The 26,897-nt window shown below is 52.0% G+C and overlaps 2 protein-coding genes across 8 annotated transcripts in view; one reads left to right on the top strand and one right to left on the bottom strand.

The window, feature by feature from the left end:
• The window catches only part of ABCC10 (ATP binding cassette subfamily C member 10), a 36,134-nt gene extending 28,688 nt beyond the window's left edge, over positions 1–7,446 (top strand). The window contains exons 14-23 of one of the 5 annotated variants that reach the window (XM_070360793.1): positions 362–515; positions 695–884; positions 3,154–3,497; positions 3,814–3,983; positions 4,495–4,586; positions 4,905–5,158; positions 6,013–6,158; positions 6,253–6,350; positions 6,591–6,703; positions 7,028–7,446. In XM_070360793.1, the coding sequence (XP_070216894.1) occupies positions 362–515; positions 695–884; positions 3,154–3,497; positions 3,814–3,983; positions 4,495–4,586; positions 4,905–5,158; positions 6,013–6,158; positions 6,253–6,350; positions 6,591–6,703; positions 7,028–7,181 (1,715 nt within the window). In that variant the 3' untranslated portion in view covers positions 7,182–7,446. The other 4 variants (XM_005900151.3, XM_070360794.1, XR_011462159.1 and 1 more) reach the window with 4 other exon arrangements.
• A 118-nt stretch (positions 7,447–7,564) lies between these two features.
• DLK2 (delta like non-canonical Notch ligand 2) lies at positions 7,565–12,630 on the bottom strand. 3 transcript variants are annotated; one of them, XM_070360796.1, is made up of 6 exons: positions 12,465–12,630; positions 11,507–11,637; positions 11,161–11,224; positions 9,736–9,866; positions 8,990–9,134; positions 7,565–8,313 (listed from the first exon to the last, which is right to left on the bottom strand). In XM_070360796.1, the coding sequence occupies exons 2-6, from the start codon at positions 11,580–11,582 to the stop codon at positions 7,578–7,580; spliced, it is 1,152 nt and encodes a 383-aa protein (XP_070216897.1). In that variant the 5' UTR covers positions 11,583–11,637; positions 12,465–12,630; the 3' UTR covers positions 7,565–7,577. The 3 variants fall into 3 exon arrangements, with proteins under 3 accessions (XP_070216897.1, XP_070216896.1, XP_070216898.1); XM_070360795.1 differs by having other exon boundaries at positions 12,475–12,630; XM_070360797.1 differs by lacking the exon at positions 12,465–12,630 and adding an exon at positions 12,081–12,287.
• Positions 12,631–26,897: the final 14,267 nt, after the last annotated feature.

Raw genomic sequence — 26,897 nt, 5'->3', positions numbered from 1 at the left:
CTAATCGTGACAAAGCCCAGAGGCTCACCAGGTGTGGGCAGCAGCTGGGACCAGAGGCACATCCCTAATTCTGAGAGTCCCGGTGATTGGCGAGGGGCAGGGAGGGTGGGCTCCGTAGCCATCTTCTGACCTGCCCGCAAGGCTGACTTCCCATTCTGCAGATTCAAGATCACGCTCTCCCCAGAGCCGAAGGGTGATGGGCCCAGGAAAGACGCGTGCACTAGTGAGGACACGGTGGTGGCAAGGTCGGGAGGGCTGGGGGCCAAGGAGGGTAGAAACCAGAGTCGAGGGCAGAACAGGGTGTCTGAATGGAACGAGGAAGGTGAGTCTGTCCGGCAGCTTTCTCTCTCCCATCCCCCAGCCACCAGGAACGCAGCCGACTGGTGGCTCTCCCACTGGATCTCTGAGCTGAAGGCAGCCAAGAATAGCTCCCAGGAGGCGCTGGCCCCCACCAGGCTGGGCTCCATGGGGCCGCTGTCCGCCCAGCTGCTCCTCTTCTCCCCCGGGAGCCTCTGGTGAGTGGCTGGGCCCCAGGTCTGGGGCTCTCATTGGTTCCTGGGCAGGGAGTGAGCTGGGGGCTGGCGTTACAGGGCCTGTGTCTTCTGGAAGGTGGGGAGAGGTGGCGTGGGGGCAGGGAAGGGAACCCTGAGTGGCCCCACTTTTGGTTACCCACAGCCCCCTCCCCACCACCCAGCACCTCAGTGTTCCCACTGCCCAAAGCTGCCCCCAACGGCTCCTCAGACCTCCGTTTCTACCTCACTGTGTACGCGACCATCGCTGGTGTCAACTCCCTCTGCACCCTTCTCCGGGCCGTGCTCTTCGCGGCAGGCACCCTCCAAGCGGCCGCCACCCTGCATCGCCGCCTCCTGGGTCGAGTCCTCATGGTGAGGTGATAGGAGGGTGAAGGTGGCCTCAGGGGGCCCTCCCAGTACCTGGCTCCATCGGGGGGCCCATCCCATCCCCCAGTCCTCAGGAGAAATCAGCTCCTCTCAGATGGGTGCAGCACTTGACACCTTGAGACCTGAAGAGACGAGAGCAGAGCAGCTGCTGGGTTCAAACCCAGTTACTTAAGCCTATGGCTTTCTCCTCTGTAACATGAGGAGAAGAGACTCTTCCTGAGTCACTTCCAGTTGAACTTCAAGCTCAGAGGACTGAGTTAACCACCCTTAGTTCACGTGAGGTCCCTTTTGCATTTTATTTATTGATCCATCTCTTTTTATCTGCAAACCTTGTTTCCATTTCCCCTCCTTTCCTTGATAAACAACCTTGTGAGGTATGTTTAGTATGTATCTTTTTGTTTGCCTTTTTACAAAATGGCTATATTTTGTGCCCAGGTAGTTTTATAAATGCCTGGAAAATCCCATGGGCAGAGGAGCCTGGAGGGCTGCAGTCCATGGGGTCGCGAAGAGTCAGACACGACTGGGAGGCTTCACTTTCACTTTTCACTTTCATTCATTGGAGAAGGAATGGCAACCCACTCCAGTGTTCTTGCCTGGGGAATCCCAGGGACAGAGGAGCCTGGTGGGCTGCCATCTATGGGGTTGCACAGAGTCGGACACGACTGAAGCGACTTAGCAGCAGCAGCAACAGTTTTATAAATGACATTCTTTTCTTACAGTTTTTATTTAGAGCTCATTTTAAGATCCATGCCTGTTGCTGTGTGTATATATTGTCTGTTGCTTGCTCTATAGTACATTATGAGGATTCATCAGTACATGGAAAGTACTTAGCATAGTGCCTGGCATATACTGAGTGCTCAATTAGCAATTATTATTATTAACCATGTTGTTATTATTGCAAAGCTCTTTTTTGTCTGGTATCTTATTAGGGCCTCCTTATAACCCTGTGAAATGAATACTGTTATCCCCTTTCTACAGATGAGGAAACAGGCTCTGAGGGTGTATGTGACCTGGGCAAGCTAGTCCTGTGACGTGGGCAAGCGAGTCCTGTGGCCATGAACCCAGGACTGTGTGGGTCTTTCCCTTGCTTCTCAGGGAGCAGCTGCCCACTGTCTGCCCACATCTTCAGGCTGTGAAGGAATTGATTTTATCATAAGCTGACATTAGGGGTGACATTTGCAAGTCCCTTTGACCTAGTTCCTTGCCTTAAGATAGGACTGTTCTCCCAGTAAAGGCAGAGAGTTGGGAGACAGGGAAGGCAGGGAAAGGAAAAGGATTGTCTTTGAGACGGCACCTCCCAGTAATGAGTAGTCTAAATAGCTCCTGAGCCCCTGCTCCATGAAAGGCAGACTCCCCTGAGCCTCTGACTGCCTGTGCAGTCAGCTCCAGGATGTGTGGTTCCATTGCCGTCCCCCTTTTGGAGATGAGGGATGGGGGCCTTGAGGAGAGGAAACCCCCTTGGCGGGGTCTCACATCTGGTAAGCAGCAGGGCTGGAATCAAGGAGCAGTCTGACTCCAAAGCCTGAGCCCTTGCCATGAGACAGCATTGACTTGACCGCTGTCCTCACCACTCTGTCCAGCCATGGGCAGTCAGGGTGTTCTTCCTGACCTCGAAATCGTACTCATGGCCTGAAGTCTCCATCTTCTGGAATGGGATTAGCTCCCTGCCCTCGAAAGCGGAGTAGGCATGTGTAGCACAGAGGTGGAGAAGGCAATGACACCCCACTCCAGTCCTCTTGCCTGGAAGATCCCATGGACGAAGGAGCCTCGTAGGCTGCAGTCCATGAGGTTGCAAAGAATTGGACACGACTGAGTGACTTCAGTTTCACTTTTCACTTTCATGCATTGGAGAAGGAAATGGTAACCCACTCTAGTATTCTTGCCTGGAGAATCCCAGGGACAGAGGAGCCTGGTAAGAGGCTGTCTGTGGGGTTGCACAGAGTCGGACACAACTGAAGCGATTTAGCAGCAGCAGCACAGAGGTAGGGAGTGGCCAGCCTAGGACACCAGCCAGAGGGACAGACAGCCTCAGGGTCCCCACCAGCCAGAGGGACAGACAGCCTCTATCATGCCCACCCTGGGGTATTGTTCTAAGCTCTTCCATTCCCTCCTCAGTGCCCTGAACTCTGGGAACACTTTACTGCTTTCCTGTTCTCTACCTTGGGCCTCTCCCCTCAGCCCACCTTCCCTGGGCATGGCCTCCGAGGCTTTTCTGCCTTGTCCTACCCTGGCCCAATCACATCTCTTCTCCCAGGCTCCAGTGACTTTCTTCGACTCCACGCCCACGGGCCGGGTCCTCAACCGCTTCTCCTCTGACGTGGCCTGTGCAGATGACAGCCTGCCCTTCATCCTCAACATCCTGCTGGCCAACGCGGCAGGCCTGCTGGGGCTCCTGGCTGTGCTGGGCTTCAGCCTGCCCTGGCTGCTGCTGCTGCTGCCGCCTCTGAGCATCATCTACTATCGCGTGCAGAGCCACTACAGGGCCTCCTCGCGGGAGCTGCGGCGTCTGGGCAGCCTCAGCCTGTCTCCCCTCTACACCCACCTGGCCGACACCTTGGCCGGCCTCCCTGTGCTCCGGGCCGCCGGGGCCACCTACAGGTGTGTGAGTGCCTCTTCCAGCCAGAGCCACAGGCGTGAGATGCTGGGATGGTCAGAGGGAGTGAAGTTGGGGTGGGGTGGTCGTGGATCTCAGGTCTCCTGAGAAGAGAAAGGTGGGTGATGGCACTAGGGGAGAGAGGAAGGAAACGGAAAAAACAGGTTAGTGAGGCCAAGAAGGCCCCCGTGAAAGAGTGCACTGGTTCCTCCGTAGCCCTGAGGCAAGGCCTGTGGGCGTGCGGGTCAGCGCCAAGGAGGGGGTGTCCTGCAGGGAGGAAGTCTGGGCGGGCCAATGCAGCCACAGCATGGCCTCCTCCAGGTTTGAGGAGGAGAACCAGAGACTCCTGGAGCTCAACCAGAGGTGCCAGTTTGCTGCCAGTGCCACGATGCAGTGGTTGGACATCCGGCTACAGCTCATGGGGGCCGCAGTAGTCAGCGCCATCGCGGGCATCGCTCTGGTGCAGCACCAGCAGGGCCTCGCCAACCCAGGTGCCACCCCAGGGCCCTGCGGTCTCACCTCAGAAGCCTGTTATTCCTCATCCCCCTCGACTACCATGACATCTCCCTTTACTGCCAAGGATTTTCACCTCTTGACCAGGGTTCCCTGTGAGGATATGTTGTCATTCTCAAGACCCCCATTTCAGAGTTGGGGACGCTGAGTCTCGAGGAGTCCCTTGCCGGGTGGTGGTGGATCTGGGGCTAAACAGGTCTTCTGATCACCACCCGTGCCTGCTCGCCCCATCCTCAGCGCCTAGTACCCCACCCCAGTCCACCTGCCTTCTCCCGTCCCCCTGCGCAGCCTCTCCAGGCCCACCCACTGCCTTGCATCCAGCCTCCCGTGGGCCTGGCCTGGCTCCTGCATCTTCTTGCTTCAGTGCTAGCTTCCTTCACATGCCCACGGTCCACAGCTCAGGGTTCGCCCATTCTGCCCACCCCCTCCCTACACGCACCCCAGTGTCCAGGCCTCCCCTAGCGCTCTGTCCTCTGTCCCCTCCCCCAGGACTGGTGGGCCTGTCGCTGTCCTATGCCCTGTCCCTGACGGGCCTGCTCTCAGGGTTAGTGAGCAGCTTCACACAGACAGAAGCCATGCTGGTGAGTGTCGAGCGGCTGGAGGAGTACTCCTGTGACCTGCCCCAGGAGCCCCGGGGCCAGCGGCCACAGGTAGCCCCAGCCTGGGTGCTGGCACCCTGAAGGCCCCCCAGTTCCTCTCCTTGTGCCCCTCACCAACTTTTCTCCACTGTAGTGTCCCTTGTGATCTCCCCATTCTACATGCCCATCCCCCATCCCTCCTAACTCCCCACCTCTCCTCTCACACCATCCGTCCCTCCCTTCCACTCTCCAACCTGTCCCTCTACCCTTTCCCCCCGTCTCACCCGTCTCCCGCCTTCTCCCATGCACGGACCCTACCAGCTAGGCATCAGCTGGCTGAGCCAGGGGAGCGTGGAGTTCCAGGATGTGGTGCTGGTGTACCGGCCAGGGCTGCCCAACGCCCTGGATGGGGTGACCTTCCGCGTGCAGCCTGGAGAGAAGCTGGGCATCGTGGGCCGCACGGGCTCCGGCAAGTCTTCCCTGTTGTTGGTGCTTTTCCGGCTGCTAGAGCCCAGTTCTGGGCGAGTGCTTCTGGACGGCATGGACACCAGCCAGCTGGAGCTGGCCGAGCTCAGGTGTGGGGAAGTGAGAAGAGGGGACACGGCCACTGGCAGGGAGAGGAAGGCCCAGCCAGGAAGGCTTTATATAAACCCAGCAGCCAGGGTGGATCAGGTGGTGAGACAGAGGGTGGGACAAGCAGGCTAGAATAGTGAGCTCCCTGCACTCAGGCCTGGATTCAAAGCTGTGGCCTTAAGGCTTTCACCTTCCCAGCTTCAGCTTGGACTTCCAGCACACGATGCCTTCCACTTTAGACCACTGGTCACTATCTCCTGAATCAGAGCCTCCCAGGTGCCGTGCCCTGGGGCTTGGGACAGCTGGTGACCTGGGCCAGTAGCCCCTAGCCACAAGTGGCCTCATCTGGAGCCAAACATCCCCCCGACCACATTACTCTTATCATTTTCTCTTAGTTCCATGACATGGGAAAAGGTAGGGGGAAGCGCTATCCTCAAGCAATTACTGACCCCAGGCCCTGGCCCTTCTCTCCTAACCTGTGCCGGCCTCCCCTTATGGCTTGACCAGAGAGCTCCTCAGGACCCGATTTGAGGCCTGCTTTCAAGCTGGACGCGTGCCCTACCCAGTCACACTCTCTGGCCGTTCCTTGCCATCCACTCCTGTCCCACGACACTGGCATCAGTGCCACACAGTTTGGCTTATGCTTGTTCTGTTTTTGCCCCTCAGGCCTTTGGTTTCCTTGGTGTTCCTCGTAGCACCAGCACAATCCTAGGTTCATGCCTGACCAAGCAGGGAGCAGGATGGGGGTTTTAATCAAGTCTTACCCCACGCTCTCCTGAAGGGCTGGACCTATAACTGAGACCTGTGCTGGGAGCAGAAGTGGTCACATCTCGAGTCTCAACCCCTGTCCCCCCAGATCCCAGCTGGCGATCATCCCGCAGGAGCCCTTTTTGTTCAGTGGGACCGTGCGGGAAAACCTGGACCCCCGGGGTCTGTATGAGGATGGGGCCCTATGGCAGGCACTGGAGCAGTGCCACCTGAGTGAGGCGATCGAGTCTATGGGTGAGTGTCCTGTCCTTCGTGGTGGTGGGAGGAGTGAGCAGAGAGGGGCTGGAGGAGGCTTGGAACCCTGGGGTAAAGATGCTGTGCTTCACAGGTGGTCTGGATGGTGAGCTGGGCGAGGGGGGCCGGCGCTTATCTCTGGGGCAGAGGCAGCTGCTGTGTCTGGCCAGGGCTCTCCTCACAGATGCTAAGGTAAGACAAGAAGGAGGGCCATTTGAGAGGGCCAGGAAGAAGGCAGGGGACAGGTGAGGGCTGAGGAAGTAGACTAAGGAGAGGTCTCAAAGGACCAAATTCATTTTCCTTTTAGAGCTGGAGGTGGGGAGCCGTGGGCTGGCCTGGGCCAGACCAGGAGGTGGGGGCTGGAGGCTTGGGTAGCAGCCTCGGCTAACCCTCTTCTCCACTCTCCTCCCTAACCCTCCCCACACACTCCAGATCTTGTGCATTGACGAGGCCACAGCAAGCGTGGACCAGAAGACAGACCAGCTACTCCAGCAAACCATCAGCAAACGGTTTGCCAACAAGACAGTGCTGACCATCGCCCACAGGTGTGTGGCATCCAGAGTGAGAATCTAAATCAGGGGTGTCATGGACCCAGAGCCCAGCTTCCTTTCAGGGACCCCGGGAGTCAGGGCTCCGGAAATTCCAACCCCTGTGACTCTCAGTTCCTCATTCTCTAGGCTTCCACCAGGCTCCTTGGAGTGCTCGGTCTCAGGGAACATGCAGCCCCTCCCCTAGCACAGAGCCCGCCCCGGGGGCTGAAGCCTGTGGGGCAGGGGGGCGCTGTGCAGGGGGGAAGAGGAGGAAAAGGAGGTCAGCCTTCTGTAGGGTGCTGTCTTCCATCCCCGCATTGACCACTCCCTCCCGTGCAGGCTCAACACGATCCTGAACTCCGACCGGGTGCTGGTGCTGCATGCAGGGAGGGTGGCGGAGCTGGGCTCCCCTGCCGCCCTGTGCACTCAGCCCCACTCGCTGTTCCAGCAGCTGTTGCAGAGCAGCCCGCGGGGAGTGCGCTCCTCCCCGTGAGGGCCCGGCCCCCACTGCCGATGGTTTACACTCCTCCATGTCTCTACCTCTCCCCCTCCTCCACAGAGAGGAAAGGGCGCCCTGGGCTCCTCTTCACAAGCCACTCCTTGTGCAGGCAGAGTCCCATGGCTTCCCCAGAGGCAGGCCTCTGCTCTGGCGCTCTGGCATCTGGGACTCCAGGCAGACTTTTTCTGGCAAAGGAGCCCACATACACGTCCATTGTTTTATTTGATAAAATTCCCATTTTTACATTCTGTGTATTAAAAAAATAATATTTGTGGCATGAGGCTGAGGTCCCTCAGTGTGTGTACCCTAGCTGAGGAGTGGCGAGAAAGGGCCACTCCAGTCCAAGCGCCCTAGGAGGTGAAGGAGGGGCCCAGAAAGCTCCCACTTCTGTCACAGAGCGGTGGTCTTCCCAGGCTCGGGGGGCAGGTCAGGCGGCAGAGGGAGCCCCGCGGGCAGCATGCTAACCTGACACTCCTGGTCCTGGCGTGCTGGGGCGTAGTGTGGGGCAGGGTAGCAGCAGGGTCCAGGGGGACAGAAGCCCCGGCGCCAGGCCCTCAGGGTCAGCAACACCGTGGACAGGACCAGGGCGGCAGTGACGGCCCCAAACACCACCACGGCCACCAGGCTGGGCTCGCCCAGCCCGGCCTCCTGTCGCCGCACCACCTCCTTCACGGAGATGCGCAGCAGCCCGGCGCCCGCGCTGTGAGGGATGGGCCCCGTGGCGGGTACAAGCACAGCCAAGGTGGGCCCTGGGGGGCTGTCCGCTGTGGCGGCAGGACCCGGGACCGGTAAGACTAGCTCACAAGTCTTGCCACCATAGCCGCTGGGGCAGAGACAGTCAAAGTCGTGGACCCGGTCCCGACAGCGGGCCCCTCTGTGGCAGGGGCGGCTGGCACAGTCATCCAGGTTGATGGTGCAGAAGCGCCCGGTGAAGCCCTCGGGGCAGAGGCAGGAGAAGCGGTTGATGCCGTCCAGGCACGTCGCGCCGTTAGCACAGGGCCGCATCAGACAGTCATCCACATTCACCTCGCAGCGGGCACCCATGAAGCCTGCCAGGCAGCGGCAGGTGAAGTTGAGGGCAAAGCCCTGGTCGTCCTGGCACTGCCCACCGTTCCGGCACGGGGAGCTGGTGGGGGAGGCAGGGAGGGTGTTTTATCAACTGCCACCTGCAGGGTAGACCAGGTCGACATCCGGATCCCTGCTCCCACCACCCCTCTCTAGCTCTGTCCCCTCGAGCCACTCTCTCTGAGCCTCAAATGCCTCCTTTAAAAATGGGGTCAGAGCAGTACCTGGCTTCCCAGGTTGTGAGGGTTAAATGAGATGATCGAGGTCAAGCAGGTAGCAGAGGGCCTGACCCAGAGTCAAGACCAAGGCGAGTGTACTGTTTGTGTCCTCTTAGACCCTTAGACCCGAGGCGGGAATGAGGACAAATCCAGCCCCACAGGCTGTCTCCTCATTCACCATGAGGCCTAGTCTGCCGTGTGGGACAACTTCAGGGGCTGCACGCCAGCTTTCCTGGGAGGATGAGGGGGGTCCTAGGCCCACAGCCTCCCCAACCAGGGAAGTCACGCAGTGATGTGTTACACCTCCAGCCTGTCAATTTTTGTCGTTGGAGAAATGGTTCAGATGGTGTCAAAAAAGCTGAGAAGCCCTTGGGATACTCTGGCAGACTGGGGTTTTATCCTCGAGTGTCCCCATGTGGGACTTTAGACCCTCAGCCCTAACACTGCCCCGCCACCCCCCTCCACAGTCCTTTCTCCTCTGTCGCCAGATTCTCACCTAACCAGGGGGCCAGCACTCACCCTGCCTGCTCACAGGGTCCAGCCTTGCGCTCACAATCACGCCCGTGGAAGCCTGGTGGGCACACACAATGGTAATCACCGCCCCCGTCATACACGCACTGGCCTCCGTTCCGGCAGGGGGACTGCGTGGTACAGATGTGTTCATCTGCAGAGGAGACCGGGAGGGCTCTGGGACAGCCCCTCGCACGTGGCACCCAGACCTGCCCAGGCCCCACCCAGAGCTCTGTGGGGGTGGCTCATACACAGTCCCAACCTGGGCGGAAAACAACACTGCATTTGGAGTCAGGAGGCGCCTGGTCCTAGCCCTGTCAGTGTTTCAACTTGCCTTTGGGTGAGTTGTATTTCATTTGTGGATCTCAGTTGCCTCATCTGTGATATGAGAACAGTTTCCTGCAGGTGTCTTACCTACCACAGAGGGTTGTGTTGAGAACCAGTTCAGATAACAGATAGGTATAAAGTCTACAACTATAAAATACTACAGGCTTCCCTTGTGGCTCAGCTGGTAAAGAATCCGCCTGCAGTGTGGGAGACCCGGGTTCGATTCCTGGGTTGGGAAGATCCTGTGGAGAAGGGAAAGGCTACCCACTCCAGTATTCTGGCCTGGAGATTTCCTGGGACTGTATATAAAATACTACATATTTGAGGGTTTGAGCCAGACACAAGAGGCACTCAATAAATAAGGATGGATGTTCCTCCCAAGACACGTGGGGCCCCCAGTCCAACAGCTGCCCTCTCTACTCCCCTACCTTTGTCACAGAACTTGCCTGCCCAGCCAGTGTGACAGATGCACTGCCAGGGCTGGTGGCAGGTACCGTGCTGGCAGCCAGGCATTCTCACACAGCGCTCACAGTGCAGCCCCTCCCAGCCTGGGTCACACCTGACGGGGGGAAGCACAGGGTCAGGGCTCTGGGTGGAAGGAGGTGAAGACAGGGAGGAGGCAAGCTCAGAGTTTCCAGGAAACAGGAGACAAACAGGACAGCCCCTAAGGGAAAGCAGGCCTATCCTGGGTGGATAGAGAGCTGTGCCGGGTCACCACGCCACCAGGCACCAGCGTTGCCGTTCTGGTTGTGCAGTCTGTCTATCCTTTCCAAGCCTCAGTTTTCTCATCTGTAACCTGGGGTGACACCTGGCAGGGGTGGGTTGAGGAAGAAATGAAGATGAGGGACTTCCCTGGTGGTCCATTGGTTAATCCACCTGCCAATGAAGGGGACACAGGTTCAATCCCTGGCCCAGGAAGATCCCACAGGATGAGGAGCAACTAAGCCCATATGCCGCAAACTGAGCCCACGCACCCTAGAGCCCGTGCTCCCCAGCAAGAGAAGACACCTCAATGAGAAGCCTGAGGACTGTGATGAAGAGTAGCCCCTACTTGAGGCAACTAGAGAAAGTCCATGTGCAGCCTGAAGACCCTGCACAGCCAACAACAAAAATAATCATTTTAAAAAAGAAAAGACATTAAGATGATGTCTGTTAAGTGCCCCTAGCACCGTTTCTGGTATATCTGAGGTGCTTAGAAACATTTTTGAAAGAAGAGTGACCTTGAAAAGTCACCAGGACCATCTTCCTACGCTGATTCCAGGGCAAGGCCTGCTTCAGAGAGTCCCCAACACCCCCAGCCCCTCCAGCAGCTTGCCTGTCAGCTCATGTTTTTACATCCAGACACACTTTCCTCCTGCTGCGGGATTTACCCGACCCCTACCCCAGTGTGTCAGTTACTTAAATTCATCAAAGAAAGACCCCCTTGAACAAGTCCATCTCCCCAGCAACCCTGGCAAAGCCTTTCTTTTCCAGGCTGAGCCAATTCTCCGTCTGTCTTATCTTTATCTCCTCCTTTTTGCCTCATGGCTCCCACTCTCCACTCTCCCTTAAGCTTCAGATCTTTCTCCTGGTATCTTGAAGAGGAAAGTTTTAGAGTTCCTGGATCAGACTTGGGAGAGTAAAGTGGGGAGCCGTAGTTAGAAGACGCAAAGGAGAGGCAAGGCAAAGAGGAAGAGGGAAGGGTTGGGCACGGTGCCCGGCTGCCCATATGCCCTGTGTGCCACAGCTTTGAAGGGATGGGGAGGGCCTTAGACGTTCTGGGTCAAGCTTGGGGCTTGACTCGATTGTGAATATGGAGGCCTAGGAAATGGGGAGCAAAAGATTTGGGACCACCGTGCTCCAAGGAGAGGTACCTGCAAGAGCCGTCAGGCGCGCAGCAGCCGTGAGCCAGGTCACAGAGGGAGCTGCAGTCATTGCCTGCAAGAGATTGATGTGGGAGGGGTGAGCCCGGGGGTCAGGGTTCGGCTGCCTGAGATGCCGGGCCAGGGAAAGGACGCAGGGTCCTGGTAACTGGAGGGGCCCAGCTCTGGGGCAAGGTAGAATAGAGACTAATCGCATTCCAAAGGGAAGTAAGTCCTGGGTGTTGCCAAGCCCGCGGTCGGAGCGGCTTGCAGTGCCATCTCTGGCCGGCAGAGGTCAACGTGCGAGCGAGGGACGGCCGGACAGGGCCGCGACCACATCCCCAGGGGGAGCGCTCACCTCTGGCAGGCTTTACGGGTGCCCCCAGGATGCACAACAGGCAAACGAGATGTAGGCAGCGGCAGCCGCTGGGCATGGTCAGCGCCGGCCCCGGGACGGACAGACGGATGGATCGCCGGACGTGCGGACACCTGTGGGATGGCATGGGTTGAGAGACGGCCGGACGTGGAGACAGCGGCAAGGATTTCGGTTTGGTTCCGAGTGACAGGAGCCAAGGGGGAGAGGGGCGTCCAGACGGGAGAAAAAGGGTGGGGGGAGTAGTGCAGCGAAAGGGCGGGGGCGAGGAAGGTGTGAGCAGGCGAGGGGATTGGAGACAGAAACGCGGAGCCGGCTACGTGGGAAGGAGGTGAAGGATGGACAGCGCGAGAGAAGCAGGACGCGGGAAGGGCCGGGGCTGGGAACGCAATCGGGACGGAGCGGTACTGGGGTACCGCCGAGAGGTGACACGGGGACCCGGCGGCGCGCAGTCTCTGCTCCCGCCTCTGACTCCCCGCGTCCCCCTCCAGTCTCCGCCGCGGCGCGGGGCCTCGGATACCCAGCGCGCCCTCAGCCCGGCTCGTCCCGCGGTCCTCACCTCGGGCTGGGAGACTGCGCGCCTCGGGGCGCAGAGCGAGGCGGGATCCGACGGACTCCGCCGAAGGGCCAGACCAGACCCGGGCGCGGGGCCGCCCCTAGCGGGTTGCGTGGCCGGGCGCCCAGGCGGCTGCCATGCGAGCCGAGCGCTGGGGAATCTGGGCCTCGAGGCGACCCGGAGAGGCTGCGGCGGCTCCTCGCACGCGCTCAGGCCGCCTGCCAGGGGCGGCGTGTGCCGGCGGAGCCCGCCTCCCCGCTCCGCTCCCAGGCTGCCGCCGCCGGCCCGCCCCCCACCCGCCCGCGCCCGGCGCCCCCACCCCCAGCGGTCACCCCTTCCTCGGGGCCTCGCGCTCCCCTGGGCCCCCGCCCGCCGCAGTCACCCGACCTCTCCGAACCTCGCCCTCTCCGCTGAAAGGAGGAAATTACGGGAGGCTAAATGGGAGCCGACTGTAAAGGGTCGGCCAAGTGTGCGCAGCCGTTATTCTCCATCTCGCATCTCCGCCTTCGCGACCCGAGCAGCTCACCCCGCGCCCCACCTCTGCTCTCCCCAGTCCGCCGCCCATCACGCCTCTCAGATAAATCTCGCGCACGCTCAGGGCACACGACGCTCCCGGCCCTCCTCCTGTCACCAGCCCACGCCTCCTCCATTTGTAAATCCTACATCACCTGCTTAATCTGTCTGCTACTCTCCTCCTCCCCGCCGTCCGCTTCTTTCTCCCCTCGTGGCCATCAACAGCCTTCCAGGGTCGATCCCTGCCTGGGTATTAGCGTGGCCCACTCACCCACCCCTCCATCCCTCCTCCCGCCAGGTGTGTCTTTGCTATCTCTTTGCGTTCCGCTACCACTACTGGGAAGGTTCCGTGCACTGGGAACGCCCCCGGCTCTGTGTGCGCCCCAAGTTCCCTCCGCTGTACCCCGGACCACCTCCATTCTTGACCTCAGGCTGATCGTCGACTGCCCAAACCCAGAGCTAGACTGAGTGTTTTGTAGAGGGAGTGAGGAAGCTCTGTGTCTCCAGGCTAATGGCTCAGAGACCTCTGTCCCGGGAAAGGACGGGAAACCGTTTCTTGTTTGCCCAAGGCAAGAGAGCAGAAATCAGGACCACCTGTCCCCACCTCTAGTCCTTCAAATCAAGATTTTATTTCACCATCCTTAAATTCGTGGTAAGAAGTAGTCCCTAACCCGTGCAGAGCAGCTTTCTACAGACAACCCCCACAGGTCGGAGCCCCTGAACTAATTTTTCTTGCATTCTTCATTGAACGTAGCCACACCCACCCCATCTGCCTAGCCATCTTCCCCGAAACGCTGATCACCTCTTTCTTTCCTCTAGAGCTTTCTAAATTTGAGTTGAACAATGCCATAGCTCTGACCATATGTTTTACTATTTTTTTTTTACTGAAAAATTGCAAACAACCTATACTGTCCAAAATGATTGTAAACAAATTATGGTATACCAACACACTATGTGACTATTGAAAGTCACCTTTGGGAAGTCTAAAGACTTTTAAAATCTAAGAATAGATTAGGTGGAGGGAAAAAAGCAAGAAACAGAATGTGTCTCAATGTTGGCAGTGATTTTTTTCCCCCAGATGATGGAATTACAGGTAATTTTTTCTTACTGATGCTTTTCAACATTTCTCTTTTCCCCACAATGAGCATGTTTAACTTTTTCTTATTGTAAATGAAATTCAATAACATTAAAGAACTTTTAGAATAAAGTAAAAATTTGGGGAATTTCCTGGCGGTCCAGTGGTTAGGATTCGGCACTTTCACTGTCCTGTCCCCAGTTCAATCCCTGGTTGAGGAACTAAGATCCTCAACCTGTGCAGCCAAGCTTCTCTGTGCAGCCAAGAAATAAATGAATAAAATAAAAATTTAAAAAAGTCACCCATGGTCTTATTTGCTTGATAAAACCACTGTTGTTGTTTGACTCCTTTTCCTATCCAGCTGTTTTTACCCAGAACCTGTAATGTTATATCCTGTTTTTTTTTTTTTTTTTTTGACGCATCATATATCAATAGTTTTCAAAAGCTACACTATGGATACAATGTATAAAAATACAACTAATGAGAACCTACTTTACAGCACAGGGAACTCTACTCAGTGCTCTCTGGTGACTAACTGGCAAGGAAATCCAAAAAAGAGGGAATATGTGTGTAGCTGATTCACTTTGATGTACAACAGAAACAAACACAACATTTTAAGGCAACTATAGGCCAATGAAAATTTGTTAAATAAATTAAAAGCATAATTTTTATGGCTCCATGATAGCCTGTAAAATAGATACACACTAATTTATTTAATCTGGTATTCCCAGGTGGCGCAGTGGTAAGGAATCTGCCTGCCAATGCAGGAGACACAAGAGACACAGGTTCAATCCCTGGGTCAGGAAGATCCCCTGGAGTAGGAAATGGCAACCTGCTCCAGCCTGAAAAATTCCATGGACAGAGGAGCCTGGCGGGCTACAGTCCATGAGGTCGCAAAGAGTCAGACTCAACTGAGTGACTGAGCACACACAATTTATTTAACCTAGCCTTCATTACTAGATACTTAGGTTGTATTTACTTTTCACCATTATAGATTCATTCAACAAATATTTACTGAGCACCTATCTGCTACTAGAGAATCCCATGGACAGAGGATCCTGGCAGGCTACAGTCCATAAGGTCGCAAAGAGTCAGACACAACTGAAGCGACTTAGCACACAGCACTCATGCAGCACGTATGTGCTACTATTCCATGCCAGACATCATCCTAGACACTGAGCTACAGCTCCAAGATAAAAAGCAGTGCTACAAATTTTCATATAGTTTTTTTCCATCTTTTAGATTCCTTCCTTAAGATGGAGTCTGAATTGATGAGTGACTGAGTCAAAGAATTTGTGAAAAATAAAGAGTTGCTTTCCATGAATGAAATTCACTGGCAATCACTGATGAAACAATAAAGATATCTGAAGCTTTGGAAGTTGATGGCATCAGATTGTATCACTTACTACGTGTTTGAAGATTTTAGCACCTGGCATGTCACTCTCTTCACCCTTCCTTCTGCCAAACTCTTGGTGATTTTTTTTAAAGACTTTTTTTTTATGTGGATCATATTTAAAGTCTTTATTGAATTTGTTACACTACTGCTTCTGTTTTATGTTTTGGTTTTTTGGCCTTGAGGCATGTTGGATCTTATCTCCCCAACCAGGGATCGAGGCTGTACTCCTTGCATTGGAAGATGAAGTCTTAGCCACTGGACCACTAGGGCAGTCCCTCTTGGTGATTCTTGATTCAGTACCACATAGACAAATTTTCCAGTAAGTGTGATAGTCTATTTGCAAAGATGGCCACTACACTTCCTCCTGTCCCACATGACCTTTAGCAATGATTTTGCTGCTCCTCCCAGCAAAAGATGGAAGCCTACTTCTCAGGCTCTTGAATCTGAACTGGTCTTAGGACTTGTTTTGACTAATAGAATATGGTGGAAGTGACGTTATATGAGTCCCCAGAATCTGGGTCCCAAAAACTGTTGCAGCTTCTGTTTGCTCCCTTAGAAAACTTCCAATATCATGTAAAGAAGTTCAGTCTGGCATGCTGGAAGACAAGAAGCCCCATGAAGGAGACCTGAGATGCCCTGGTCAATATCCACAATATAGGAGGTCCTGTTAACTGCTTCAGTCAAGCTTCCAGATGACTCTAGCTCATGAATGAGCCCTGGCAAGACTAACAAGAACTGCTCAGCAGAGTCCAGCCATATTACCAGATAAACAGTGGATGAGCAATTAAATGGTGGGTGTTTTAAGCCACTCTCTTTTGGGATGTTGTTACTATAGCAATGCTGTTGTTCAGTCGCTCAGTCATGTCCAACTCTTTGTGACCCCATAGACTGCAGCACGCCAGGCTTCCCTGTCTTTCACCATTTCCCAGAGCTTGTTCAAACTCATGTCCATTGAGTCGGTGATACCATCCAACCACCTCATTCTCTATTGTCCCCTTCTCCTCCTGCCTTCAATCTTTCCCAGCAGCAGAGTCTTTTCCAAGGAGTCTACTCTTCACAACAGGTGGCCAAACTGATAAAACCAGCTTCCCATTTCCTTGATTTCTTCCTCTCCACCAATAAGAAGGATGTTCCCACCCAAACCTTGTTACTACCAATTGTTTCACACAGTCCGTAATTTTAAGTATTACACTTTCCTATAACCAGATCCTCTCTTTGCAGCCCATAGTACCTGGACTCAAACAAGCACTTTTGATATTTAGGTTGTGTTTACTTTTTTTTGCCATTATAAATGCATTCAACAGGGACTTCCCTGGTGGTCCAATGGTTAAGAATCCACCTACCAGTGCAGGGAACATGGGTTCAGTCCCTGGTCTAGGAAGATTCCACATGCCAGCAGGGCAACTAAGCCCATGTGCCACAACTACAGAAGCCTTTGTGCTCTAGAGCCTGTGCTCTGCAATAAGAGAAGCCACTGCTATGAGAAGTTCGAGCACCGAAATGAAGAGTAGCCCCCACTCGCTGCAACTAGAGAAAGCCCACTCGTAGCAACGAAGACCCAGTGCAGCCCCAAATAAATAAATTAATATTTTAAAAATACATGCATTCAACAAATATTGAATTTGGATCTGTTGATTTGGGATCACTCATAAGGGCTACATTACAACTTTAGTGGGCCCTAAACACTTCGCCTGCATAAGCCTCTTCCTCCATGAAAGAATATTAAACGTTATATTTTATGATTGCCTTGGTATCAAGATAAATTTAATCCAGGCTGGATTCATTATTATTTTTATTATATTCACTTTTTTCTTCTGATTTTACAGAAGAAAAATTAAATTAAAATATTTTGTGGGCCCCTGAAAGTATTGCAGGCCTTTGGCACTGTGCCTCCTGTGGATACGACTCAAGCCACTTAGCAGCAGCAGCAGCTCCTGTGGATAAGCTGGCCCTGTCTCTCATCCATTGATCTCACCTTCTTTTCAGCAGCCCCTACCCCCATCACAGCCGCCCTTCCCTCCTTACCCAGCTTTGATTCCACGATCTATCATGATAATCAGCACCTTGTCTATACCAACTCTCTGGCCCCTCTCTCCCATCATATTCATCTGGTAAAACCCCACCATGGTATGTTCTACAGCCAACACCCAAGCAGCTGAATGTGGCTGAAAATAACACATATCTAGGCTGTCTGGTGTCACTTAATTTCGTATCCTCAAGCACTCTTTGTGTTGAACACTCATGCTTCTGCTTTTCCCCAGTGCTGTGCACTCTCAGCCTCCTCGATGGTTATTTTTACTTTCTCCTTTCTCCTCCAACTGCCAACCCCTCGGTTCCTCCTCCCCCTGCTGGTGGTCTCGCTTCCAACTTCACGAAGAAAATAGAAGCAGCCTGAAGAGAATTTCCACATGCTTCCTCCGCCTACCTGCATCTGTCTCCGTATACTCACATCTGTTACCATTGATGCGATGCCAGTTCTCTTACACAGGTGAACCCCTCCCTCCACCTGGGCACTAGTTCCCCATCCCTTCTTACCTGTGTCCCTCAGGGGCCCCAGCAGTTCTCCTCATCCCCTCTGCATAATCAGTCTGCTCTCTGTGAGCTCATTTTCATCATCCTGTCTCCCATCTTAAAATAAATGTTGTTGTTCAGTGACCAAGTCAAGTCCTACTCTTTTTGACCCCATGGACTGCAGCACTGCAGGTTTCCCCATCCCTCACCATCTCCCGAAGTTTGGCCAAGTTCACGTCCATTGAATCAGTGATGCCATCCAGCCATCTCATCCTCTGTTGCCCTCTTCTCCTGTTTTCTATCTCTCCCAGCATCAGGGTCTTTTTCCCAAGGAGTTAGCAACCTCCCTCCATTCCATATTCTCTTGCAGCTATGTTTTTTTGGCTCCTCTTTACTGAAAACTCTTCAAAAACATTTGTCAACACCTACAGTCTTCACCTCATTTCCCCCATTTTCTCTTGGACCCACGCTCGCCCTCCACTCCACCAGAATTCCCCTTGTCAAGGTCACTGATTCTATCGCCATTGCCAAACCCAATGGTTGTTTCTCAGTCCTCATCTTGGTGGCTCTGTGAGCTGCATTGGACATGGTGGTTCCCCAGGCCTCTAGGGCTGATCTCACAAGATTTTCTACCTACCGCAATGGTTGCCCCTCCTCAGTCTCCTTTGCTTCATCTTTCTAATTTCTTCCGCAGCCCCAGGGCTCCATCCTCAGACCTCTTCTCTTTTCCAGCTGCAGCTACTCCTTTCATGATCTCATCCAGCCTAATGACTTTAAATACTAGCTGTAAGCTAATCACTCCCAAGTTTATATTTCCAACTTAAGATGGATCCTTAAAATCCAGACTCATGTATCCAACTGCCTGCTCGATTGACATCTCCAGCTGGGATTCTCCAATAGGTGACTCAGAGTTGGCATTTCCAAAGACGGAGTCCTGATTTCAGCCCCAGATGGCTTCCTATGTCGGTCTCACCTGTATCAGTGAATGGCCAAGTGTTTTAGGCTAAAATCCTTGGCATCATACTTAACTCTCTTCATTCTCTCACATCCCATGTCCTGCAAATCCTGTTGACTCTGCCTTCAACTGAGAATTTGTTCGCTTTCCACAATCTGACCTCTAACACTTGGGTCAAGCACCACTATTTACCTCCTGGATGACTGTGACAGCTTCCTAATGGGTCTTCTATTATCGTGTAGCAGCCATGGTGATCCTGGTAAAGTGGAAGCTGGCTAAATGCCATGTGGTTTCTAAATTGAATCTTGAAACAGAAAAACAAATCATTAGTGGAAAAACTGGTGAAGTCTGGATAAAGTCTGGAGTTTAGTTTGCACAAAGTACCAGTGCTGGCTTCACAATTTTTAAACAATAGTTTTATTTATTTATTTTGGGCTGTCCTGGGTCTTCATTGCTGCACAGGCTTTTCTCTTGTTGCAGCCAGTGGGGACTATTCTCTAGCTGTGGTGAGCAGGCTTCTCATTGTTGTGGCTTCTTTTGTTTCAGAGCACAGGCTGCAGAGGTTGTAGGCTTCAGCAGCTGGGGCATATGGGCTCAGTAGTTGTGGCTCTTGGGCTCTAGAGCACCGGCTCAACAGCTGTGGTACACAGGCTTAGTTGCCATGCAGCTTGTGGGATCTTCCTGGACCAGGGATCAAACCTGTGTCTCCTGCGCTGGCAGGGGGATTCTTTACCACTGAGCCACTGGGGAAGCCCTGACTTCATAGTTTTGACAAATGTACCACAATACTGTATAATGTTAATACTAGGATAAACTGGGTGAATGCTATATGGGAACTCGCTTTACAATTGTCCTGTAAATTGCAAATTACTCAAAATAAAAAGTTTGGGTTTTTTTGGTCATGTCCTGAAGCATGTGGGATCTTAGTTCCCCAACCAGATATTGAACCCACATCCCCTGCATGGGAAGTGTGGAGTCTTAACCACTGGACTGCCAGGGAAGTCCTTAAAAAGTTTATTTAAAAGGTAGAGGTCAGATTGTCACATCTCTGCTCAAACCCTTCCAATGGATCTCATCTGACCTTGTCCCCTACATTCCCCATCCTTGCTCTGCTCCAGCTAAATTGGCCTCTGTGTTGATCTTTGAACACATCAAGCATGTTCTCTGCCTCAGGACCTTTGCACTAGCTGATCCTTCTGCCTGTAATGCTCTTACTCAGATATTTTCATAGTTCACTCCCTCATTTCATTCAGTCCTCTGTTCAAATTTCATTTTAGCAAAGAGGCCCTCCCCAGTTACACTATAGAATAACCCCGTTTCTACCCCAGGCATATTTCCATTCCCCTACTTAATTTTTCTCCATAATTCTTATCCCCACCTGGCCTATATATCTATTAGCATGTTTATATATTGGCTGGCTCCTTCCATTAGATTATAAACTCTGTGAGGGCAAGGACTTTGATTTTCTTTTTTCTTTTTTGGCTGCACCTTGTGACATGCGGAATCTTAGTTCCCCGACCAGGGATTGAACCTGTGCTCCCTGCAGTGGAAGCATGGAGTCCTACCCATTGGACCACCAGGGAAGTCCATCACAGCCCTGCTCTTATCCTTGTGAAAACTGATTGGTATGGGCTATCTGGTGCTAATCAACCCTTGGCTTTGATTTCTGCTTCACAGTACAACTTAGTGGCTACTCTTTGGAAGACTTTGGGAACACTTAGGCTAAAAAACGTGATGACTTTGGGGTTCTCCTAAGCCTGCCTGATTAGTGAGTGGCCTGTTTTAGAAGGGTGCTAGTAGACATCTGAGGTTCATTTCTGGCTTTGATCCCAGACCCCACCAGTAACTATTGCTTTAGAATACCCAATCTTCCAACCTTCTGGATTCCCCACTTTCCGGAGCATTTCCTTTCTGAGTACCAGACAGTCAACCTCTCCTCCAGGGCCCCCAACCATGTGGATTCATCTTTCTTGGCCTTCCCACCTATCACCTTGGGGCAGGTCCCCAAGTCCCCTTCCTCTCTCCCTAACTTCCTTTCAAACCAAAAGTTTTGTATATTACCAACACCAAATGAAGACGCAGAGACAAGAGAATGTGGAACAAGAGGAAAGCCTCATTTATTTGCACATTCATGGACCCACCCACAGATATTTCTCTTTCTCCCTGGCAGAGCCTAGCATGTGGTCAGGAGCTGGGAAAGGACCCCACACACTCAGTAAGCATCAGTCAAATGTGTGCATGAATTAATACGAATGAAAACAGATACTGGGCCTTGACCTCAAGTAGCTGACAGTCTAGTAGGGCAGGCACACCCACTCCATGTAAACAGGGGTCCGGGTGCACCTGCAGGGTTAAGACCTCGTGGAGACCCAGGGGCATGCAGGCCTGACCCTTGTCCTCACCAGGTAAGGGACAATCATCTGCCTGCTTGTTCCGTCCTGTCACGGCTTCCCCAAGCCAGTTCTGGCCAGTCCACCAAGCCGGGGCTGCAGAGGGAAGCTGGGTTGGTGCAGGTAGGGAGTCAGGCATGTTTGTGTAGTCCCACCCTTCGCTGGGGCTTTCTGCCAGCCCAGGGCCCTGCACAAATGCCCTCCCCCTCTGGCTGCTTCCTGTCCTCCACCCCTACCTCTCCCTCAGAGCAGGAGTGGAGGCAGCTGCTCAAGGCCTGAAAACTAAACCAGCTATTGTGCCCCTCCTTTTGGCTTTGTTTGACTGTGGGGGAGGGGGAAGGGAGGGCTTATTATGTGCCTCAGGGGCTGGAGTGCCAAGACTCAGGCCCCAGATGCCATGCTTGGGGTATCTGGGATACCTGCTCAGGGAAAGGGAGGAAGCTGAACTACGGTTGATGCTGACTGTGGGCTTCGGGGTTAGTTGAGAAGTGGCAGAGAGGGATGCTTTGCCTGCTGATGAGCTAAGTGCAGTCACAGGGCTCATGTCCACATGTCAAGAGAGGGGATGCCTCTATTTGGAGCCATGAGAGTGTGCAGTTCCTGTGCACAAGTCTGGAAGGACAAGAGGCTCACCCACATCTAGAACTATGAGTGTAAAGCTCAGTGGCACCAAGTGTTCACACAGCACCCAGTGCCCATGATGGGTGGGGGAGGCGATAGCCCAGGCAGGTCCTGCTCTAGCCCCTCCAGCAGCTGCTAAAGGAGCCATCCCCAGAGTTTTCCTTGAAGGCTCTGGGAGCTGGGCCCCTCTTTTCACATTTCATGTAGAAGCCCCAATCACTTGATCTGTAGGACAGCATACACGTTTGAGGCCGAGTGTCAATGCACACCTGGGATGGATGGAAGCCCTTGTGATTTGGCAAAGAGACAGGGGGTGGCAGAACTACCCAGCTGATGGGTCAGAATGAAGTAAGGCCTAATGAATGGGCCCCAGTGTGGTCCAGAAATGGAGATAAGCTATTGCTTCCGCACCTTTTTGAGCTTGCCCAGGACTCAAAACCGAAGTCTGAGAAGGGAAGCATTTGCCTGAAGTCTGAATGTGGGAAATAAGCCCTGCCCTTAAGGAGTCCCAGCCTTGGAGCTGACTATGGTGGGACTCCACCAGAAGCCAGAACACAAAACTCAGTATCATATAAAGATGTATGGGTTGTGTATTTAAAAATAACTTTTTACTGGAAATGTTTTTATTGTGGTAAAATATTTATGACATTTTCCATTTTAGCCAACTTTTTTTTAAAGATTAGTGGTTGGTTGCTGGTAGAAGTGGGAGTGGGGGAGATGAATAAACAGAGCACAGAAATTTTTTTATTAAAAAAAAATATATATATATTTATTTGGCTGTGCCAGATCTTAGTTGCAACACACAGGAACTTTAGTTGTGCATATGAGCTCCTAGTTATGGCATGTGGGATCTAGTTCCCTGACCAGGCATTGAACCCGGGCCCCTTGCATTGGGAGCTCAGAGGCTTAGCCACTGGACCACCAGGGAGGTCCCTTTAGCTAATTTTAAGCGTACAGTTCAGTGGCATTAACAATGATCGCCAACATTCACCTTGTTGTACAATCACCACTATCCAGGTCCAGAATTTTTCATCTTCCCAAACTGAAACTCGGTACCCATTAAACACTAACTCCCCTATTCCCCAGCACCTGGCAACCACCGTTCTATTTTCAGTCTCTAAGAACCTGAATACGCTAGGCCTCTCCTAAGAGTGGAATCATGGAGTGTTCGTCCTTTTGTGACTGATTTATTGTACATATTGCAGTGTCTTCAAGGTGCATCTGTGTTGTAGCATGTGTCAGAATTTCCTTTTAATGGCTAAAAAGTACTCCATTGTATGTATATGCCACATTTTGTTAATCCATTTGTCCTTTACAATTGGGTTGCTTCCACCTTTTGGCTGTTGTCATAATCCTGCCATGCATAGCATCATTCTATATATCAGTATAGAAATATTTGTTTGAGTTCCTGCCTTATCTTTAACAGTTAAGAGGCTTTAAGAATATTAAAGAACGCAAGATCCTATCCAGTTTCAAGGTCTTTAAAATTACATTTCTTAGACTTACATCAAATTCAACATCCAGAGATAGGAAAAAAGACATTTAAATGTAATAAAAGCGTATCCACCAGGGTGGCAGCTGTGGTATTCTATTAATAGATAGAAGAATTATGAAATGTGTATAACTTAAATCTAGGGAAGCAGACTAAGTTATGACCTCTTGAGGTTTTGAAAGCATTGTCAGAAAAAACATGTAAATGGAGTTCAGCATGTCTAATCAGGTCACAAACAAGACGACAGCCTCCTAAACTATTAGTAGATAAAGTCAGTTGCAACTCAAATGACTGAATATGGTTTAAGGCCCTGCAAGCTAACATAACAGGGACTTCCCATGATGGTGGCCCAGTGGCTAAGACCCCATGCTCCCAATGTAGGGGGCCTGGGTTTGAACCTTGGTCAGGGGACCAGATCCCACATACCCCAACTAAGAGTTTGCATGCCACAGCGAAGATGGAAGATCTTGCATGCTGCCAACTAAGACTCGGTGCAGCCAAATAAATAAACATTTTTTAAAAAGCCACACACACTTGTTCATTTGCACACCCACAAAGAGAGGAGTGATGATGTCAACCAGTTCCTTCATAGTAAAAATAACTTTATCTTGCTTATGCTAAAAGTTAAAAACTCTGGAGGACTGTGACTTCTTTTCTTTTCAAAGACATGTTTATGTTTACTGCCACTTTCCCTGCTTACAAACTATAAACTTAAATAGTTTTTCAGGTTTATTTACACTAAATTTGTTTACCTGACAGTTCACGGACTTTCCTCTCCCTATGGATCCCAAGACAATTTCGGGAAAGGTAGAGAGACGATCTTTCTTTTCTCTTTCTTCCTTCAGGCAGATTCCTTTCAGAAAACAGTAAAAGTCATTTCAAAATAATCTGTTGTGGTCTTATATCACAACAAATGTCACATTTTGAAAGTACTGTATGGGTAATTTTAAAATTATTTTTAAAGAAATATGTATTTATTTGGCTGTGCTGGGTCTCAGTTGCAGCCTGTGGGATCTTCCATCTTTCCTGTGCCATGCAAACTCTTAGTTGTGGCAAGTGAGATTTAGGTCCTTGATCAGGGATCAAACCCAGGCCCCCGGCATTGGGAGGAAGGAGCCTTAGCCACTGAACCACAAGGAAGTCCCTGTATGGGCAATTTAAAGGGAAACATGCAGAAATGTGGCTTCCCAGGTGGCTTAGTGGTAAAGAATCTACCTGCAATTCAGGAGACGCGGGTTCGAACCCTGGGTCAGGAAGATCCCCTGGAGAAGGAAATGGCAACCCACTCCAGTATTCTTGCCGGGAAAATCCCATGGACAGAGGAGCCCGGAGAGCTATGGTCCACAGGGTCTCACAGAGTCAGACACGACTGGGTGACTGAGCACACACACATGCAGGAATGTACAATGATGTATGGCAAAAACCACCACAATATTGTAAAGTAATTAGCCTCCAATTAAATAATAAAAAAAGAAATGTACAATGATTGGGAACCCTTATTTGAAAAGCTCTGCAAGAACCAATATAATTGATTCATTTAGTATAAGTTTATTAAATTAATAACAATACAAAGTTGGATGGGATTGAAAAACATAGACAGGATGAGAAATAAGGATGGCTGACCTCTCCTTCCAGGGGCCTGGGAATCTCTGCTGAGGTTTTATTTGTTGTGTTGTTCAAGGAGTGAGTGCTTGAGGCCAGTTCCACCAAGGGACAAATCCGACTCCCAACCCTCGAGCCCAGGGAAAGGGGACACCTCTCCACTCTGAAATGTTGATGAGCTGTGGAGGGGAGAAGGACAGGGGAGCAGATGGAATTCCTGGACAATTGTTCCGGCTGTCACCAGAGAAGACAGGCAGGAGGCAGCACGGATAATTTACAGAGGAACAGATGCCTAGGCTCCTCTAGCACCATCTGGCCAAAAGAGGCCTGGGCTTGGGGTGGATATTATCTTTAGATCTGAGTAAACTCCTCAGCCTCCGGCCCATCCTATTTCCTCAACCTAAACTGGAGCTTTCCCAGGAGAGCTCTATTCCCTGAGGACCTTGCTCCGGAGTTCTACCTGGCTCTCATCCTGCTCCCTCCCTTCCTTCCTGAGTCTGGATTCTGTCTTCACTCCCATACCGGATGTGGCCAAGTCTGGCCTTGGGGACCTGTACCTTCCATTTATGCATTCTCTATTTTATAGTATTTTCAACCTCTTCTCCCCATCACTACATTCCAAAATTCCTCCATCACTTCTTTCCATGCCATTTATGCATTCCACAAACATTTATTGTGAGGAGTTTCCTGGTGGTCCAGTGGTTAGGGCTCCATGGTTCCAATGTAGGGGGCACAGGTTCGATCCCTGGTCAGAGAACTAAAATGCTGCATGCCATGCAGTGCAGCCAAATAAAATAAATAAAATAGACATTTATTGAGTATCTACTATGCCAGGCATTATTTTAGATCCTGGGGATACAGTAATGAATGAGAGAAAGTTCTTGAGCTCTGGAGTTTGCAGTATAGTGGGAGATGATCAACAAAGAAAAATATGTCAGATAATAGTAGGCAGGGTAAGGGAGCAGTAGTAGTAGTAGTGTGGTGTAGTAGTGTGTTGTAGTGTTCAGTTCAGTCGCTCAGTCGTGTCCGACTCTTTGCGACCCCATGAATTGGTGTAGTGTTAGTCACTCAATTATGTCTGATTCTTTGCAACCCCATGGACTGTAGCTCACCAGGCTCCTCTGTCCACAGGATTCTCCAGGCAAGAATATTGGAGTGGGTTGCCATGCCCTTCTCCAGGGGATCTTCCCAACCCAAGGATTGAACCCCAGTCTCTTGCATTGCAGGCATATTCTTTACCATCTGAGCTACAGGGAAGCCCCAAGCAGGGAGTGATTGGGGATATTGTCTTAGACAGAGTGGCCAGGGAAGGCTTCTCTGAGGTGGTAACATTTGAGCAGAGACACAAATGGGTGGGACTGTCTGGAAGTAGCCCATCACAGGCACAGGGAACAGTAAACCGAAAAGTCCTGAGGCAGATATATGCTTAGCACATGGGATGTTATGTTATTTATTTGTTACACATTTATTGTGAGTCACACACCTGCCAGGGTGTGAAGATATAATCAGATTCAGGCTTTGCCCTGAAGGAGCAGCAAGTTTAGCAAGGGACACAAAGTGCAAATAAATAATTACAGCATAGGGTAGCTACAATGAAGTGTAAGTGGCTACAAGAAGTGAAGTCGCTCAGTCGTGTCCGACTCTTTGCGACCCCATGGACTGTAGACTACCAGGCTCCTCCGTCCATAGGATTTTCCAGGCAAGAGTACTGGAATGGGTTGCCATTTCCTTCTAGTGGTTAGAGATAACCAGCAAAAGAGCACCAAATCCAATCTAGGAAATTGGGGAAGGCTTCCTGGAGGAGGTGATAATCTGATTTGAGGGCTGAAGGAAGAGCAGGAATTCACAGTGCAAGGGGAGGAGAGGACTTGCAATGGCGAACAGGAAATCCCAGGCAGAGGTGGAAGATGAGGCTGGTGAAGGGGCGAAGAAGCTAGGTCTTGCCTATTTCCACGTGACAAGCTGAGAAGCTGCCTTTTACCCTTTGAGTGATGGGGAACCATTGCTACAACTCTCACTACATTTTTGTGCTGTTTTCCTCCCATTGTTTTTTGTTTTTCTTTTTGAATACCAGAGTCTTTCCCCACCCTTCTCGCTATCTCCCTACTCCTGACAAGACACCGCCTTCCTTGTGCAGCCAGCCCACAAAATCCTGCTTTTACAGGATCCGCGGCTTTCCTCCGGGTCCCGCGCCCCAGTGCCCCAGTCGGAGGCCACACCCCATGGCCACGCCCCCGATGACGCGCGGCGCCTGGTGCGTGGGGA

Source organism: Bos mutus, chromosome 23, assembly GCF_027580195.1.
Source record: "Bos mutus isolate GX-2022 chromosome 23, NWIPB_WYAK_1.1, whole genome shotgun sequence".
In the NCBI taxonomy this organism is placed as follows: domain Eukaryota; kingdom Metazoa; phylum Chordata; class Mammalia; order Artiodactyla; family Bovidae; genus Bos; species Bos mutus.
The sequence above is the reverse complement of the archived record's forward strand: the minus strand, read 5'-3'. Positions and strand labels throughout refer to the sequence as shown.

Excerpts from the sequence above, each read along its gene's own strand:
- DLK2 (XM_070360796.1), bottom strand. The coding sequence starts at position 11,582 with ATGCCCAGCGGCTGCCGCTGCCTACATCTCGTTTGCCTGTTGTGCATC. Across the intron at positions 9,867-11,160 it reads GCGCCTGACGGCTCTTGCAG|GTGTGACCCAGGCTGGGAGG; the intron begins GTACCTCTCCTT and ends TCCCCCCGTCAG. Across the intron at positions 8,314-8,989 it reads GGACCCTGTGAGCAGGCAGG|CTCCCCGTGCCGGAACGGTG; the intron begins GTGAGTGCTGGC and ends CTCCCCCACCAG.